The sequence below is a fragment of the Canis aureus genome, chromosome 23 (genome assembly GCF_053574225.1).
Source record: "Canis aureus isolate CA01 chromosome 23, VMU_Caureus_v.1.0, whole genome shotgun sequence".
NCBI lineage: Eukaryota > Metazoa > Chordata > Mammalia > Carnivora > Canidae > Canis > Canis aureus.
In genome coordinates this window covers 26,011,078-26,028,199 of record NC_135633.1, presented here as the reverse complement: position 1 = coordinate 26,028,199, position 17,122 = coordinate 26,011,078, and the positions used below count along the sequence as shown (strand labels likewise).

At 57.3% G+C, this 17,122-nt stretch overlaps 1 protein-coding gene across 4 annotated transcripts in view; it reads left to right on the top strand.

Annotated features, from left to right (window-relative positions):
• Nucleotides 1-17,122, top strand: part of PDE2A (phosphodiesterase 2A) — a 92,662-nt gene that overhangs the window by 23,679 nt on the left and 51,861 nt on the right. Inside the window, exons 2-3 of one of the 4 annotated variants that reach the window (XM_077866888.1) lie at nucleotides 4,384-4,462; nucleotides 15,447-15,508. In XM_077866888.1, coding sequence (XP_077723014.1) covers nucleotides 4,444-4,462; nucleotides 15,447-15,508 — 81 coding nt within the window. In that variant the 5' untranslated portion in view covers nucleotides 4,384-4,443. Of the gene's footprint in view, nucleotides 1-4,303; nucleotides 4,463-13,360; nucleotides 13,380-15,446; nucleotides 15,509-17,122 lie in introns of those variants that run through there. The other 3 variants (XM_077866887.1, XM_077866889.1, XM_077866886.1) reach the window with 3 other exon arrangements.

Below are 17,122 nucleotides of genomic sequence, written 5' to 3'. Positions count from 1 at the left end.
CTTACAAACCTGTAGTCCTACCCTCTCCCGCCTTCACCCACACCATGCTCACAGTCCTGGGGGCAAGGCCTTATACACCTGCACACACCACACAGCTACCTAAGTGTGGCTTATCCCCATACTCTCTCCAGGGCTGAAGTGTTGAGGACAGGCTGTAGATGGGCACAGAACCTGTAGAGATGTCAGCTTCCTCCAGGACGCTTCTTGGATTGTCCTTTTGCAGGGCCCTTAGGATGGCACAGTTCATGGGCTCCACACTCCAAGTCATGGAAAGTCTGTGTCATGGACACTTTCTCCTGAGGAGCCCCCCATACTGGGACCCGGTCCTTGTTCACAGTCCTTGGGTCTGGCATGCCAAGGCAGGCCTGTCTACCCAAGAAAGCTGCCTTGTGCCCAGCTGGGCCTGCCTACCTGGATGCTGCCTCCCTCCACTTGAGCTGCCTGAGGCCTCCATGAGAACCAGGCCAACTCTTACAGTTGCTGAGAAGTCTGAGGCCAGAGAGGGCCAGAGTCTTGCCCGAGGCCATCCAGTATGTTAGGGAGGGTTCAGATTTGAACCTGAGCTTCCAGGAGTCTGAGCATGGTTAGCAGCAACAAGATAGATGCCTGTCAGGCACCAGATCAGGCTTATGGAGGCAGGACACATGGGCATGGGGAATGACAGCAGATTTCCGGCCTACTGGAGGACCTGCTGGTGACACTGTGTCAGCTAGAGAGATGGCAAGCAGGCAAGTCTGCTCTCCTGGCCCAGGTGAGGAAGTGCTTTGTGAGCACAGTGACCCACAGGGGTGTTGTTATTATCAGGAACAACAAAGAGCTGGTTTCTGGACAGGGCCTGAGGTCGGGGGGGCCTGGTACCCAGGTTGACAGGCTGCTGGCTGAGTCACTTTTTCCTAAAAATACTCAGTAGCTGGGCCACTGGGAAGTCCGAAAGGTGGGGAGATGAAAAGAAGCATCTAGAGAGGCTAGGCCAGGCATTCCTGGGGCTGGGCTTCCTTGTGGCAGAGATAGACAGAGGGTTCAGGGACTGGGAGTATGGAATCCTCAGTCACTGCCTTGTTGGGGGCAAAAGGAGAGGTGGGAAAATCTGTTTTTCTCACATGCCTTTCCTCAAGATGTGGAGCATGAATTTGGGGCACAGATTGGAGCCAGATGGCCCGGGTTTGAATTTTGGCTCTATTACTTATTAGCTGTGTGACTATGGAAAATTTACTTGGTCTCTCTGTGCCTCCGTTTTCCTTATCTGTAAAACATGGCTAACAACAGACCTTCTACTGTTATTGAGAAGCTGAACTGTGAGGTGCATAGTAAGTATTCAGTAAATATTAAAGCCCCTCTCACAGAGAGTCCCCCAGCTCCAGAGGTACACACTCAGCCCTCAGGGGCCAGCCCTGGTCCTTGATTCCATGGGATTGAGGTCAGCCAGGAACGAGAGGCATCTAATCCTGGGTTCTCAAACCTGGCAGCAAATTAGAATCACCTGAGAACATTTAAAAATATCTGGGATGGGGAGTCCCAGGGAGGAGCCAGGGTGAGAACCCAACACAGAATCACAGAATGTAGCGCTAGCAGACAGGCATCTGTAGGGGAATGGAGGAGTTCCAGCCTTGGAGGAAGGGTCACTTCCTGGTAATGAGGGCTTGGGCATGGCCTGTCACTTTGCCATCTCGAAGAGCCTTGGCTGCCTCTTCTGGGAGTGGGCTGGATGGAGAATTTCAAGGATTACATGGGGGATATTTTTGAAAGAGCCTCGGTATCCTGCCAAGCATCAAAATAAAGAAGTGTGTTTATTGAATCTAGTGTGTTAACATTTCACAAATGGGGAAAGTGAGGTCCAGAGAGGTTCAGTGGCCTGCTCAGAATCACACAGCAGAGTTAAGGCTCAGACCCCTTGGAGGAATGCTTGAATCTGAAGGATTGATGCAGAATGAATCTCTCTGAGTTGAGGGAGACATAAAGCATGGACCTGGGGCTCCAGCCATGGAGCTATAGTGTAGGATGACCAAGTAAGATTTGAAAAATAATTTATCATGAGGTTAGTGCTGTGGAGCTCTTGCCTAGAGCTGAGAGCCCAAGAGATGGTGGCTGTGCCAGGCCAGAGTCAGCCCTTGACTGCAGGGTCTGACATGGCTTCCGCTGAAGAACAAACAGCTCTGGCCAGTGGCAGTAACAGATACCTCCTGGGTACCTGTGTCCCAACCAAGGCTATAAAAGCCCAGAACTGACAGGTGCTTGGAATTTGCCGAACCATTTGTGTTCTGGGCTCAGACTCAGTCCTTATATAGCCTTTACACTGGTAACCCCCTTTACAGAACAGGAAACTAAGGCCAGAAAAGGAAGGGAGGTCCTTTTCTGGGCCAGAACCTTTACACCACCTGAGCCCAAGTAAATTTCTAGGGTATTAAAAAGTAGGTCATATTGGCCCAATTTGAAGGTGAAGTGAAATACATTGACTTGGCCTGGATCACTTAATGACAGAAGAGCTTCTCACTCCTCTCTATGTCCCCAACATGATTCCCAGAAAGGAACACAAGAAGGGGGACCCAGAGGACTAAGGTAGCATCAAGGGAAGGCCTCCTGGAGGAGGTGGGCCTCTGGCCCCTGAATGATAAGCAGGCTGATAGGATCTGGAGAGTATCAGGGGTAGGGTGGCATGGGTAAAAGTCTAGAGGTGAGAATGAGTCTGTCACCCATCTGAAGAGAGGAGGAAGTATAAATGTAAGGACCGGTGGCAAGAGGTTCAAAGCTGGAAGATAAGTCAGGGCTAAATTATAGAGGGTCTGCTATGTCAGACTGAGGATTTGGGCTTTATTGTATTTGTGGCAGGGAGTCTTTAAAGGTATCTGAGCAAAGGAAGAAGCATGTTCAGAGCTGGGCCTCAGAATCAGAGATGGGAGAAATCCTGGCTTGGAGGGCCTCCCCCCAAGCTGATGGCACCGCCAGGGCTCGGCCCAGCCTATGTGCCAGGTGCCTGGACTGTGTCCAGGACTGGGCTCAGTGACTCAACGTTGAGGAAATCACTCTCCAGGGAGAGAGGGCCCAAGTGAATCAGCCCAGTGAGGTGGGGAGGCTGAGGGGTTCACTGAGTCACCCTCCAAGTGGGGAAATGGGGTGTTGCAGAGAGGGGGCCCCCCCTGCCGTGCAGGGGGAAGGATTCAGGTCAGACCACAGCGAGGGCTGTCAGGGGACTCTGGCTGCCTTCCCACCCTTATGGGATGGATTATCCAGGCAGTCTTGTGAAAGAGACGGCAAAACTGAGGCCCAGAATGGAAGGGAAGCTGATCAAGGTCATGCAAGTCGCCGCCACGGGCAAAGGCCAGGTGTGATCCAGAGCGCTCCCTCCAGTTCAGACACGTCCTGGCACCCCAGCGGATCTCAGGCCTAGTGGAGGCGGGGAATGGGGTGGGTCCAGGCAGAGAGCTGGCCCCGTGACCCCTCTTCCCACAGCCGCCGACCCCGACTTTCCTCGCCAAGCAGACGGCAAATAGGGCCGGGCTGCGCTGCCGCGATAGGACAGCAGGGGGCGCAGAAGCGTCACGGCTGCCGCAGGCGCCAGAGCACAGAGGCCGCTCTGCGGAGAAGAGCGCTCCGGACGCGCGGGTCCCACTAGCGAACTGTGGACTGTGCAGCCCTGGGCCCTGCACCCTCTCCGGCTTCCGGGGACGCCAGCGCTGACCTGCCTGCCCAGGGCGGCTCCCGGGCCCCCACCCCGCGCTCCGGAGCGGTGCGCCTGTCCGTGCGTGCTCTCGTGGGTCTGTGCGCACGTGTCCCCCTCGCAGCCTGGCTACTGCCCCAGGCCTGGCCGTCGCAGGGCGACCTCTAAGATTCTCCCCGACTTCCCCGTTTCTCCCGGAGAAGATCCAGCCCGGGGCTGCTCGCAGCGGCTCAGCGGCCCCTTCCCCCCATCCTCCGCCTCCCGCCCTCCCGTCCCTGCGCGGGGCTCCGGCTCGCGGCTCGCGGCTCTGGCCGGCCCCAGGACTTTCTAGGTGGCGGGGAGAGGACGTGGTCGGACGAGAGAGGGGCTCCGAGAGGCGAGGTAGCGACAGGAGGGGCGAGGGGCGCCGAGGAGCGAGCGGAGGCTGAGAGCGGGCTACCCGGTGGGGGACCCTAACAGCGGACCCGCTGGAAGAGGCTCGCGAGCGGAGGGAGCAGGGGTGAGAGGCAGGCGGGGCCGGGGGCGGGGCGGGCGGGGCCGCGCGGGCGGGGGCGGGGCCGGGGCGGGGCGGGGGCGGGGCCGGGGCGGACCCTCGCGCGGACCCGGCGGAGCTGTCGCGGACGCGCTGACCGAGCGCAGCGGCCGGGCCGGCGGGCGGGCGGGCGCGCGGCTGCGAGCATGGTCCTGGTGCTGCACCACATCCTCATCGCTGTTGTCCAATTCCTCAGGCGGGGCCAGCAGGTCTTCCTCAAGCCGGACGAGCCGCCGCCGCCGCCGCCGCCGCAGCCATGCGCCGACAGCCTGCAGGTAGGGGGGCCCCGCGCTGGGCACGACGAGGGGGTCGGGTGAGCGCCCGGCCCGGCCGGTCTCCCAGGGAGCGTGCGGCCCGGCTCCGAGGTCCGCTCTGCCCCTGTAACCCTCCTCAAGGTGGGGCGCCCTCCCCGAGCCCTGAATTCCACTCCTGAGCGGGGACTGCAGCCCATACTCGGAGCCCTTGAATCCCCAGCTCACAGTCCAAACCTCACCCCAGACTCTGAACCGCTTTCGGATCCGGGACTCCACTCCAAGCGCTCCACTCCCAATCCACAGTAGGACCCGGGTCTCCACTGAGAGCTCTGTGCAAACCTGGAACCCCTGCCTGCCAGATGAGCGGATGGCCCCCCGCCCAGACCCCTGAACACCCCAGGTGTATATCGGACTCCGGGTACACCTAGAACGCCTGAGCCCCCAGCTCTCAGCCAGGACCTCTGTCACAGCTGGAGCCTCACCCCAAGCCCCTGAACATCTACTCCACAGCCTCATCTGTGCCCCCACCCAGATTCCCAACATCTGGACTTCGGTCCTCACCTGGGACTGTACCCCAGAGTCCAAACGCCTCTTTCTATCATAGCTTGTGTCCTTCTCTGCAGGACCCCCTCCCACCTGGTTCCTGCTTTCCTACCCTCCCTCCCTCCTGTGTAGGAGATCCTCTAGTCTTTTAGGAGTCTCACCCTCACCTCTTATTTCTCTCCAGTGTGGTGGTCCCACTTTATTCTCTGCTTTCCCCTCTAGCTTCTTTGAGTCTTTCTGGGCATCCTCTCTCTCTGCCCCTCCATTTCTCTCTTTTGGTCCCTTTGCCCATGTTCACCTCTCTCAGTCTGTCCAAAACTCCAACCGCCCCCCCCCCATTTCTCTAGGTCTCTATCTTTGTTCTAGGGTCTCACTCTGTGATTGTCCCTTCCCCTTATATCTGCCTCTGCTTTGGGGTGAGGAAAGAGCAGGCTCAGAGTGCCGGGCCAGTGTCCCCAGGACCTTCACCTGCCCCATGTTGTCAGACATGGCATGGTGTGGGCATTGGTGGAAGGGACTCAACATGGAGAGCAGAACCCTTGGGCGGTGCCTGGGGATCTAAGGTGGGTGGGGATTGTGCCGTGGAGCACTGGGGTTCATAACTTACAAACCCCCCCCCTGTCCCCACTGGCCTGGTCTTGACTGGGAGCAGGTGGGGGCTTGGGTTGGGGGAATGGGGGAGTAGACTGCCATCTGGTGTCAGTCACCTGTGGTGGGAGGTTTCCAGGGCTGGGTGAGTCTAGGGTGTTTGTGTAGGATGGGCCATGTTGCATGTGTTAAGTGTGCCTTGTGTGTGATCATATGTGATGTGTCATGTAGTATTGTGTGTGGCATCACCAGTGGACTTATTTGGGGGGATTCATGGGGACTTATGGTGAGTGTGAAGATGGTGTGTATGGTATTGCATGCTGTGTGCAGCTAGAAAGGCTGCATTGTGAGTGTGGAGTGGTAGCTGTATGTGTGAGTGTTGTATGGGGGGGGAACATGTGTGTGTGGTGTGTCTGTCTCTATGGGGTGGAGTTGTAGGGCCAGCCTGCATGGGGGGCGGGGGTTGTCTGTGGTTGCGCATGTTATTGGCTGTTGTGTGTAGCCAGAAAGAGCCACTGTGGGGGCCTGATGAAAGGTTTCATTGGACATCTTGGTGGAGGGCAGTGGGGGTGGGGGAGCTGTGTGAGTGTGTTTGCAGCCTAGGTGGCTTAGGGTCACGGTGGTACATCCTGGACTTGCTTGGGAAATGTATTAGGACCCGCGTGTTGGTGTTTGAGTGTCATGTGTCTGTGTGATGGCGGTTTGTGCAATAGGGAAGAGTGCCGAGGGGTCCAAGGCAAGGGGCTGGTTGACTAAGTGTGTATATGTGTGTGTGCCCACATGCAAGTGGGAAAGAGGAGGCAATGTACGGGCAGGATTGGCGATGCCGAGGGTCTGTGTGTGTCCACAAACATGTGACATTAGGTGTGCACATTATCTATGCAGGGTGTGTCTCTATGTCTAGATGGTGTGTGTGTTGAATGTAATTGGATGTGTGTGTGTCTGTGGTTGAGGAGGTGAGTGTGGGTTGTGTGAGGTGCGTGGTGGGAGGTTGTGGTGTGAAGTGTGGGTATGTGAGCTGTGTGACTTTTCAGTGTGACGTATGGATTATGTGATCTTTTCTCCCCGTGAGCTGTTTATGTGTGGTGTGTGCTGAGGAGTGTGTGAAGGGTGTCAGTGAGCTAGTGGTGTGTATATGGGGGAGGGGTGAAGCAGTGTTGAGGGCTGTGGAATGTGGCACAGGGGGCAAGAAAGTGTGTGCACAAGGTGTGTAGGGTGAGGAACGAGGTATATAATGTTTGGGGTGTATGGGATCCAGCAGGTGCTGTTCGTGGAATGATGTGTGTGTGCAGGGAGGGCTTGGCTGCCATCTTGTCCTTGCTTCCCTCCCAGTTAGGTCCCCAGAGATGCCTAGTGACGTTCTGTGATGGCCCACCCTAAGCTAAGCTGCCTCTACCCTTTGCCCTTCATCCTCCTCACTTTGACCAAGGCCTTTGTCTTGGGTTTCCGGCTGAGCAGGCGTTGGACAGGCAGGCTGCGGGTGATGTCGTGGTCTGGGAACCTTTGTTCTTTTCCTTTTGGTCTATGTCGTGTGTTGGGCTGGGCTTTGGAGGAGGGCGGGGAGAGGATGCACGTGTTGTAGGGTCACTGTGTTTACTACCACCTCACAATGCTCCACAGCGGGGAAGGGTTCAGGCACAGGCCATGAGGCCTGGGTGGTATCCCTGGTGGTGCCTCCTTGGTGCAAGAGCAGCTTGGGCTGGGCATGGCGCTGGGTGAATTTGCCAACCGTGAGGTCTTAGTTCCATGGGTGGCCTGCTATCTTTTCTGGCTCACATCATCTCTGGGGTGAGCAGCCAGGCATCCCCTTCTGCATGCCAGCCTGTCCTCTTCTGTTCTCTGTGTGGCCCTCAGGGAGCATCCCTGGGGCTGGGAGTCAACCAGGAAGGCCTTAATATATCTCCTTTTGTTGACCTCACAGATCTGACAGGAGGAAGAGTCTCTGTCCTCACAGATACCCTTGACCAAAAAAGGAAGCCTGGTCACACTTAAGTAGCGACCCTCTAGTCTGATAGGGGAGATGCCAGTCAGTGAGGAGGAGCCAGCTCAAAGCCTCCAGAGAAAACAATGAGGAAATCTTAATGGGCAAGCTGCTGACAGGTATTTGGGAGGAAGAAAGACCAGAACCCCTGAATGTTGGAAGACATAGACTAACAGTTATCCGGGGAGGGGGCCAGGAGCAGTGCCTCAGCATCACCTTCCAGAATGTTCTCTGCTGGGAGTGGGCTTAAGCCAGGCCTAGAAGGGGGTATGGAATAGGCAGAGAAATGTGGCCTGGGGCTAAGGAAGATTCTGGTTCAACTGGAAAAAAAGATCTTGATGGCAGTTGATCCTTCCCAAGCAATACTGTCTGGCTTTGGATGGCCCATCCCTGGGGCCAAGCTTTCATGTCACCTCTCCTCAAGCTTTCACGTCACCTCTTCCCACCCTCTTTGTCTTTGGCCAGAATGACTGTCATCGTCATCATCATCTTTTAGTCAGCTCTTTCCAGATTCCAACCTCCTTTCACAGAGGTCTCATTTAACAGATCAACTCATTCACTTGTCAAAAGCGAATGTTTTGCACCTGCTATTGTGCACCTGCTACACACCAGGAAGGCACAGGTTGACACAGCAGTGCCCAAATAGGCTTCCTGGGGCTCCCACCTCCTGTATTGGAGAAACCCCATCTTCCCAGCCCAGCCACAGTGTCAGACCCCTAGACCCTGGACACACGACCCTCCAGTCTCTTTCCCCTCACTTCTGTGAGGCTCCAGGTGTGAGCTCCAGTGTTAGGCTCTGGCTCCCAATCAGAACACAAGCTCTCCAGAAGGTGGGCCGGGTCTGCCCCTCCCATGTGTCTGGAGCTGGGCTCGGCATCGTCCAGATGGCCACATCAATCTTCAGATGTCCATAACCCAGGTAGGCGGCCCATCTGCCATCTAGAGAAACCGAGGCCCAGAGCAGGGAGGGGATTTCAGGCGGCCTCCTTTTTAGACCCTCCTTTTACCAGTGCTACCAGAGACCAGAGAGGTCAGGTGACTTATCCAGGTTTCATGATTAGGTGGCAGGACACAGCAATTCCGTATTTCCCAGAAAACAGCTCTACTGGTCACCAGGCTGGGCTCCAGCCCCAGCACCACGCTGCTCCCTGGCTGGCCTCCGTGCTGCCTGTGGCGTGTAAATGATTATTAATGACCCCCCTGGCCAGGAGACAGGAAACGTTTCCCAGCCACAGCTGGGGACATGCTCCTGGCCAGCCCTAGCCCTCCACACCCACCCGGGCCCTGGGGTCAGCACCGGTGTTATCTCCATCCCGCCACAGTCTTCCCTGCTCCTCCTGCCTAGTTGCCCCGTCGCCTTTTCCTTGCAGGGCTAATGGACAAGAAGAGACAAAATTTTCTGTTCCACATCTCTGTCTTACCACTTTCTCCAATCTGATTCATCTCCACCTTCTTCCCTGCCCCAGACCAGCCAGAAGTAGCCCTCCTCCGGGAAGTCTTTTTGGAACGCGCTGCGAGACCCATCAGTGGCCCTGTTCTGGGCCCTAACCATCAAATCTCCCTTTTGCAGACTTTGATCCCACCCTGCTGGCCCTAAGTCTGGGCTGGGGACTTCCTGTGGCCTGTCCTCAATTGCTTTCTTAGGACTGACACCTGGAGGATCTTCCCACATGCCTCCTCCAGGAAGTCCCCAGCCCAACCTGGGGACTCTCACTTACTCCAAGCACCCCACCCTGCCTGTCCCTGCCACACACTGTGTACTGCAAGGCCTTCATAGGTGAACATTTAGTGAGTACCTACTACATGCCCAACAGAGAGAGGAGGTAGAGATGGGCACAGTGTGGGCTTTAAAGCCCTGCCACACACTGCCCCATGTCTGAGCAACAATGCTTCTGCCCCGTGACAGCCATGCAGACCTAGATAGCAGGGCTGATGGTAGGCAGGTGATGGGGTGGAGGCGGGGAGCACAGACGAAGACCAATGCTGGTGGGTGGCGGGGAGAGGACAATGCTGGAGAGACTGGGAGGTCGTGGGGGTGCAGAGCAGCGACCCCCGATTCAGTCCAGAGTGGGAGGGAGGGCAAATTGGGGAGCTTCCAGGAGGAAACTTACCTAATCTGAGAGCTGAGGGATGAACTACAAGAAAGTTCTGGATAGAGAAGGAGCGAAGGCAAATGTGAAGGCTTGCTGGTGACAGACAGACGGAGGGAGGTGTGGTTCTGCAGTTCTGTGGAGCTAGATCCTGGACTGCCAGGGTGTGGAGCCCCAGGGTGGGGTCAGGTCTGCGTGTGTGTGTGTGTGTGTGTGTGTGTGTGTGTTTGTGTGTATGTATGTGTGTATTTATGAAGCTAGTGACGAGGCTGGCGAGGTCGGTGGGGGCCAAATTGTATAGGACTTATAAGTGAACGGATTTGGACTTTTCCAGAAGGAACTGGACACTAGAGGGGGGGTGTCGAAAGCAGGTCGAGGACTGCTCAGATCTGCTTGTTAGGAAAGCCCCTGGGCCATGGGTGGAGAGTACACAGAAGGGGTAAGGTGGGAAGCTGGTGCCCTGTGGCCCAGAGAAGGGCGATGAAGCCCGGGCAGGAAGGTACAGAGGATGGAGAGGAGGAGACGGGACCCTCGAAGGTGGAGGGAGCCGCTCAGCAGTGGAGGTAAAGAGAGGAGGGAATGCAGCCCTGGGTGTCTGGGGCGGCTCTCCAGGGAAGACAGGGCAGATGCCCAGGACTGTGTCAAGGCCCTCAAAGGTCTGAGAGATCTTAGGACGGTGTCCCAGGTCAGGAGCTCTGAGGCCAAGCAGAGACCTGGACCCCACTCGGCTCCAGCATCCTCTTCTGCAGCAGGGAGACTTGGGAACTGCCCTGGGCAAGCAGTGTTCGGAATTCAAAAATTAAAACAATCTGTGAAACGTAATATTTAATAAAATTCAAATCCAAAATGTATGAGTACATTCCAAAACGAGTAAAAATGTATATTTATGAAAATGCTAAACATACCTGATGGTTCTAATATCAATTGTAAGCCTCAGTCGCTTCCGTCCACTTTGGATCTGACTCCCTTGAAGCTGCTGCCTCAGGTGTGGCTGACGCCCACCCCCCCATCTCAGGGCTCCAGGACCTTCCAGTCTTGAGTTCAGGGCCCCTCCTCTGGGGAGCCCGCCCTCTGACTGGTGGCTTCAGGTGGCAAGCATTTTGCTTTTCCTGCCCCCCACCCTGAGGGAGTTGGCCCCTTGAGCTCCCCCACCTGTGGTTGTTTTTATTTAGGGGGCCATTGTACAGACCCGGAGGAGGGAAAGGTGACAGAGTCATGCAGGGATTGAAGGTGAGGGTGCTGAGAGATGGGGTGTCGGCTTCAGTGCCCAGTGGGGTGGGGGCACAGCAAGACTTGGGGAGGGCCAAGAGGAGGTGCAGGAGGAGAAATGACCAAAAATAAAAGAGAAGCAGCATTCCAGCACAAACATGGCTATTTCCTAATGTCAAAGTGACAGTTTCTGGAACACTCGAATGTTGTGGTCCCGTCTTGCAGTCTTGGGGGTGGGCATTGCTTCGCACTGGGCCCTTTCCTGGGCTGCATTTTCTCACCTGGAAAAGGAGAAAGTGTGGGGTCAGAACTCCAAGGGGTGTATGGGCTCTAGATCTAGGGATGCATGACTCTGAGATTCCGGCATTGTCAGTCTGTGGGCTTCTAGCCTTCCACGACTCTTAGCTCCCAGCCAGAGCTGTGTGGAAGCGTGGTTGTGTGATTCCGACGTTCTGTGACTTGAAGTTGCTGAGACTCCAGGAGCCGAATAGGCGGGCATTCTGTGAATCCAGGATTCTAGGATTTGATGATTTGATGATTCAATGATTCTAAATGGGGCTGCTGGGAAAAGCTGCAATCACCTGCCTTGTTAATGTCGATGTTAGGTTATTAAAAACATAACAAGAAGCAATGGAGGGAGCTCAGGATGGCGGGTGGCCCCCACCCCCAGGTAGTGAGAGGGAGGAGGAGGGGCCGAGCCCATGTTGGGGAAGGAGACCCCCTTGGCCTGGGTGACCGGGGGTGACTGGGTGACGTGAGCAGATTCTCCTGCCACAGCAGAAGTGGTGTCTGTGCACGTGTGACATCTGCCACTCCCTGAGCTTACAGGATAAGGGGTCATTTCCTTCATCCCCCTGCCTCCATTCTTCAGCTTTTTCAGATTATGGCAGAGAGAGGAGTGCCCTTTCCTCCCAGCCCCTAAAGTCTCTGGGCAGAAATGTCAACAGACAGCGGAGGAAAGAGAGGCCTACTCACTACTGACCCCCCTTCCCCGCCAGCCCCGGCCTGAGGGGGAAAACAGGACATGAACACTTCCTGGACACGGACGTGGAAATGCACGAACCCCTGCTTGCGAGGGCCCCAAGTACAAAGGGCCTCCGACTAGGGCAGAGGCCAGGGCAGCCAGAGGAGCAGTGTGGGCATTGGCCTGTGACCCATCAGCATCTCTTGAGCACCGGCCAAGGAGGGAGGACCCTGCTTCTGTCCTGGAAGTGGCTGTGAGAAAAGCTTAAGGAAGGGAGGCCCCAGGCTAAGGGACCTGGAAAACGGATGACCAGTGGGTGCTCCCTTGTGGCACAGGCCCAGGGCGCCGCCTGGCACAGCTATTTGTCCAGGGGCTCGCTGCCTCTTGGGTTATGCACATGCCTAGGCACCTGTGCCAGGGTTGGTGGCGGTGGGGGCAGGGGGGCCTCTAGGCAGGAGAGGAGGATCTGTGGCCTCTAGAGAGCTCACCCCAGCTGAGTGCCTCAGAAGCCTGGTACCAACTGCATGAGTCGCAGCCTGGTGGGCTCACAGATCAGGTGAGGGAGGCTGGGAGCTGGCCCAGGTCACAAAGCATAGCAGGGCCTGACACCCACCTTCCTGACTCCCAGCGCTCGGTGCTCCCCCTTGCCTACAGCTTCCTCCTTTTCTCCTGGACCACCTGGGAACCAGGAACTGAGGTGGGACTCCTCTAAGGGGGCAGGGCCCTTTTATGTCACTCTTCCATCTTTCTCCTCCAGCAGGCCAGAAGGCAGGTAAGGCGGCAACAGCTGCTCCCTGCCATCCCCAAGCTTCCATTGTCTATAACATCCTGTCCTGGCCCCAAGGATAGGGTCCCCAGTTGCCCGACCCACACAGCCTCCTGAGTTCCTCCACTCAGGCTCTCTCTCTGCCCTGCATGTCTCCAGCTCTGGCTGGCTGCGTGTGTGTTAGTCCCTCTCCGAAGATTGAAGATCATTAGACTTGGGCAGGCCCTAGGAGATCATTAAGTCCCCTGCTTTTATTCTTCAGATGAGGAAAGTAGCTCAGAGAGGGGACGGTCCTGCCCCAGTGACACGGGGGACTGTGGCTGGGCCAAGGTGCGGGAGCACACTGCCCTTGGTGTCAGGCGGCTAGGATGAGGCCCGAGGTTCTGACTGCCTGATGGGCTTCTCTTTTCAGCCCTGAGCTGTCCAACCTCTTCTTTGCCCAGATTGCTCTCTTATCTGCCACTGTGCCTGCTGCCTAGCTGAGCCCTACCTTGGGTAGACCCTGCCCTTGGGGCACAGACCAGAGCTCAGGACTCTGTGACTGGGATGAGCAGCCATGCACACAGGGACACAGGCACCTGTACATACAGGAGGACACACAAGTCCCAGGTGAAAACCCATATCTCATAGTTAGGAGGCTGTCCTGGAACCTGATGTTCTCTTCTTGTGAGACACCACACACCTCCATTCAGAAGCTCTCCGGGAGCTCTCTGCAGACTGTCTCCATCTCACTAGCCTCTTTGTGACAGCTGGGTTCTGTGATCCTAGGTTCCTCCTCTGTGACAGCAGGGTGATGGGTGAGTCTCCTAGTCCTAAAGCCCTTCCTTCAATGTTCCTTCCTGCTGTCTCCAGGAGGGACTCAGCTTCCTGTGGCTGGGTGGGGAGAGCCCTGAGATCCCCAGAGGATAGTGGGACAATGGGGAGGCAGTGACAGATGAGACATTTTGTCTTCCCCAAAGCAGGCTCCACCCTACCCCAAACCTCCTGGCTGGTGTCTGGGGGACAGCCCTGGCTTGTGCGTCCCCTAGGACTAGGGTCCTGGTCTGACCCGGCAACCTTGACCTCTCAGTGAAGAGGTCAGAGGATCAGAGCCACAGCTGCACTCAGCGGTTCTCTAACTGAAGGCAGGTCCCCAAGATGCCAGCAGCATATTGATGTGTGCTGCAGATTCCCAGGAGGGGTGAGCTGGACTGCCCTGCCTGTGGGGCAAGCAGGAAGGTGGTAAATACTGACACAGGGTAGAATTATGGAGGAGCTGTGAATGCCTGGCTGAGACTCCCTTCATCCTGCCTACCTTCCCCATGCTGGAAGCTGGTGATGGGGAGCCAGAGAGCACTGGCAGGGGCCTCCCCAGGGAGTGGTGGAGAGGCCGATGGTATTTGGAGAATCACAACCAGCACTGCCTCCTGTCAGGGGAGGAGGAGGCTGGCCCAGGGCAGTGCAGTGGGTAGACAATTAGGGGTGGAAAAGAAGGCTGAGGCCCATGGACAAAAGGACAGGCTTGGGGTTAGGTATTCAGCTTGGCCCTCGTCATTTCCTCTGCCGGACATGGCTGGGTTAGTGGGGTCATCGCACAGAGGGAAGGAACGGGCCGGGACCGATGCATACCAGGCCCTACAGTAGACTCAGGCACATGAGTGGCCTGGTCACACCCTGGGCTGCAGTCGGCCCCCCGTCAGAGCCCAGTCAAGCGGCCACAGTCACCCTGGGAGATGGCCCCATCTAGGCCACCGCCCCACACGCGGACCCAGTCTCCCTGTGCCACACTCGGGCCTGGCTGTAGGCATGGCTAAGTAGGGAGACCCCACAGGACACAGGGACTTGTGGGACCACCGGACACCCTGCCACAGACACACCACAAGCATCCACATGCCAGGTGCAGCTACTGTCACCCCTGTGGTGACCCAAGGAGAGCCAGAAATTCCAGCAGTCTTGGGCAGTCGTCCAGGGCCTGGGTGAGAAGAAGGGGGCACCAGAAGGCAGGGAGCGCAGAGCCCCCTGCCCATGCCAGACTGGGCCCTTCCCCCAGTTCGCGGAGTGCCCAAGCCTGTTTATTTCCTAGCAGGGATGGGTGTCTCATCCCTCTCCCCCTCCCCGTCCCCACCACACGCTTCCAAAGCTGCCAAATCAAATCAGCCCCTGCGCCCGCGCCAGGCTGGCATAGCGGCCAGCAGCTGACTGGAACGAAGCCAGGCTCAGAATATCCCGCCGCCTGGGCCTGTCCGATGCCTGCGTGTGCTTGTCGGTGGGGGCGGGGAGGGGAGGCCAGCCCCTGGGCAGGGCCTTTGAGAGGCTGGGCTTTGTGGGTGCCGCTGGGGTGGCCGGCTGCTGGAGAATGGCGGCCGTGTGCCTGCCAGCATTCGAGGAGCTGTGGCACCCGGATTTGGGGGGCCAACTAGAGCCCAGAAGACCGGGCACCAGACCAGGGGTGGGGGCTCACACAGATGATCATCACAGCAGCCCTGGCTGGGAGCCCAGCCCGGTTGCCTACGTGAGCTAGACCTCTCATTGTACAGGCGGGGAAACTGAGGCTTGCAGAGAGGTAGTGCAGTTCCCCGGGGAGAGGTGGGAGCGCAGGGGCTTCAGCAGGGGTAAAAAGGTGGTTGTTTCCCCTCCTGGGGAGGCCGCGGCCGCAGGAAGCAGGCCAGCTCTGTGCTCAGAGCCAAGGGCAGAGGGTACGCCAGAGCCCGAGATGCCCATCTGAAGGAGGGAGTGAGAAGGGAGTGTGGGGGAAGGCAGGGTGAAACCAGGCGAGGCCCCCTGATAGCCCCAGGCCTGCTGGGGGTGGGCGGGGTGTGGGGGGAGGCTGGAGAGAAGGGGAAAGACCTGGCAGGCCTCAGCCCCTGGCCTTCTTGTCTCTGCAGCCAGCCCGGACCTCCTTGCACAGGAGCCAGTGCCCCCAGGGAATAGAGACGCCCGACTGGAGGTGAGAACTCAGGAGAGGGAGGACCGGGTGGGCTTGGAGGGGTGGGGACACAGGCTGGGGGTCAGTCTGAGCATTGTCCCCACCCCTGGGAGGAGTGGGAGGCTGGAGCCGATTCTCAGCCCTGCCCCCTCCAGCCTAAGGTCACCCCACACTGAGAACACGTCCCTGCCCGATTCCCGCCCACTGAGGAGAGATGGAGAGTCATTTCAGACTCCTCTCTAGGCCTCCCCACCCTCACCCAGGGTGAGGCACCCAGTTCCTTGTTGATCCTCTGCCTTAAGTGTTTTCTGAATTCCTCTCCTGCTCTCCATCCCTGCCCCTGGCCCCGCTCCGGACTGGCCACCTTTCCCCTGGATGGCTCAGTGGCTGGCTGCTTCAGTTGCCCCACTCCCCATGTGGCTGCCAGAAGGCTTTCTAACATGCAAACCTGAACTTGTCACTTTTCTGCTCAAAAATCCATGCTTCCCATCCTCCTGCTTCCTCTGCAGTCCCAGCCAGGCCACAGTCCTCCCTTTATCCATCCTGCCTCCCCAGAACCACTCCTGCCTGTCTTCCCTCAGCTTCCCAAATCTTTCTGGGCTCAGCTCTAGCCTCCCATCCTCCGGGAAGCCCTCCATGGCTCTCTTACTCCCTCCTCTGAGCTCTCCTGCCCTGACAGTCAAATGGGGCATCCTTAGTCTGAGCTGTTGGCACCCTGTTTTCTCCATTATGCGACTCTATAGGTCTTCCCCTCTGAACCTCGAGCTCCTTAGCCTGGGGACTGTGCCTTCTTCATCCTCCCAACTGAGGATGAGTATCCCACTGCCCTTCAAAGGGTGCCTGATGAAGGCTCAGTGCGCTCATTTCCTTTGAGATGAGGGATGCTGTCCACAGCCCTGACCACGCCTTTGGGGTGTCTCCTAGGAATCTTCGTGCTCAGAGGGGTCTTGAGCAGCAGAAATGGGGTGGGCTGGGGACCGTGAAGATTGGCACAGAGGAGGGTTGTGTCTAACGTTGGATCAATCAGCAGGACTGGCATGAGCCTACTCTTGTGCCCAGGCCTGGCTGAGAAAGGGGAGGCTCCTCTGTGCCAGGAACTTTAGACACACTTCCTTGTTCAATCCTCATCACCTCCCTATGAAGCAGGCACTGTTATTATTCTCCTTTTATGGTTGGGGAAGCTGAGCCACAGTGGGGTCACACAGTGAGCATATGGGGCAGATCTGAGTGTGGGCCCAGATGTGTCTCATGCCCAACGCTTGCTCTCTCCCTGCCCTCGGGTAAGATGGGAAAGAAGATATCCATGCATGGCCTGGTACACACAGGGCTCAGCATGGACTCTCTGCCCAGACGTGGGGTCAAGCCCTGAGAATGTCCCTACAGCTGGGAGCTGGGAAAAGGGGGACAGGCTAGAAAGTCATTATTAATTTATTTATGGTCATGGCATTCCCTGTGGGGCAGGGCTCCCCACCAGAGCCGGGACAGATGGTGTTCCTGGGAGCCAGCAGTGTCTCAGCAGCCACCGCCACCTGCCAGGAAAGCCTAGATTTGTCATCCTCCCAGGAAGCCATGAAGGGAGAGGGCTTTGGAGAAGCTGAGACCCTCCTTGGTGCTGGGAACGAGGCCCCAAGGGAG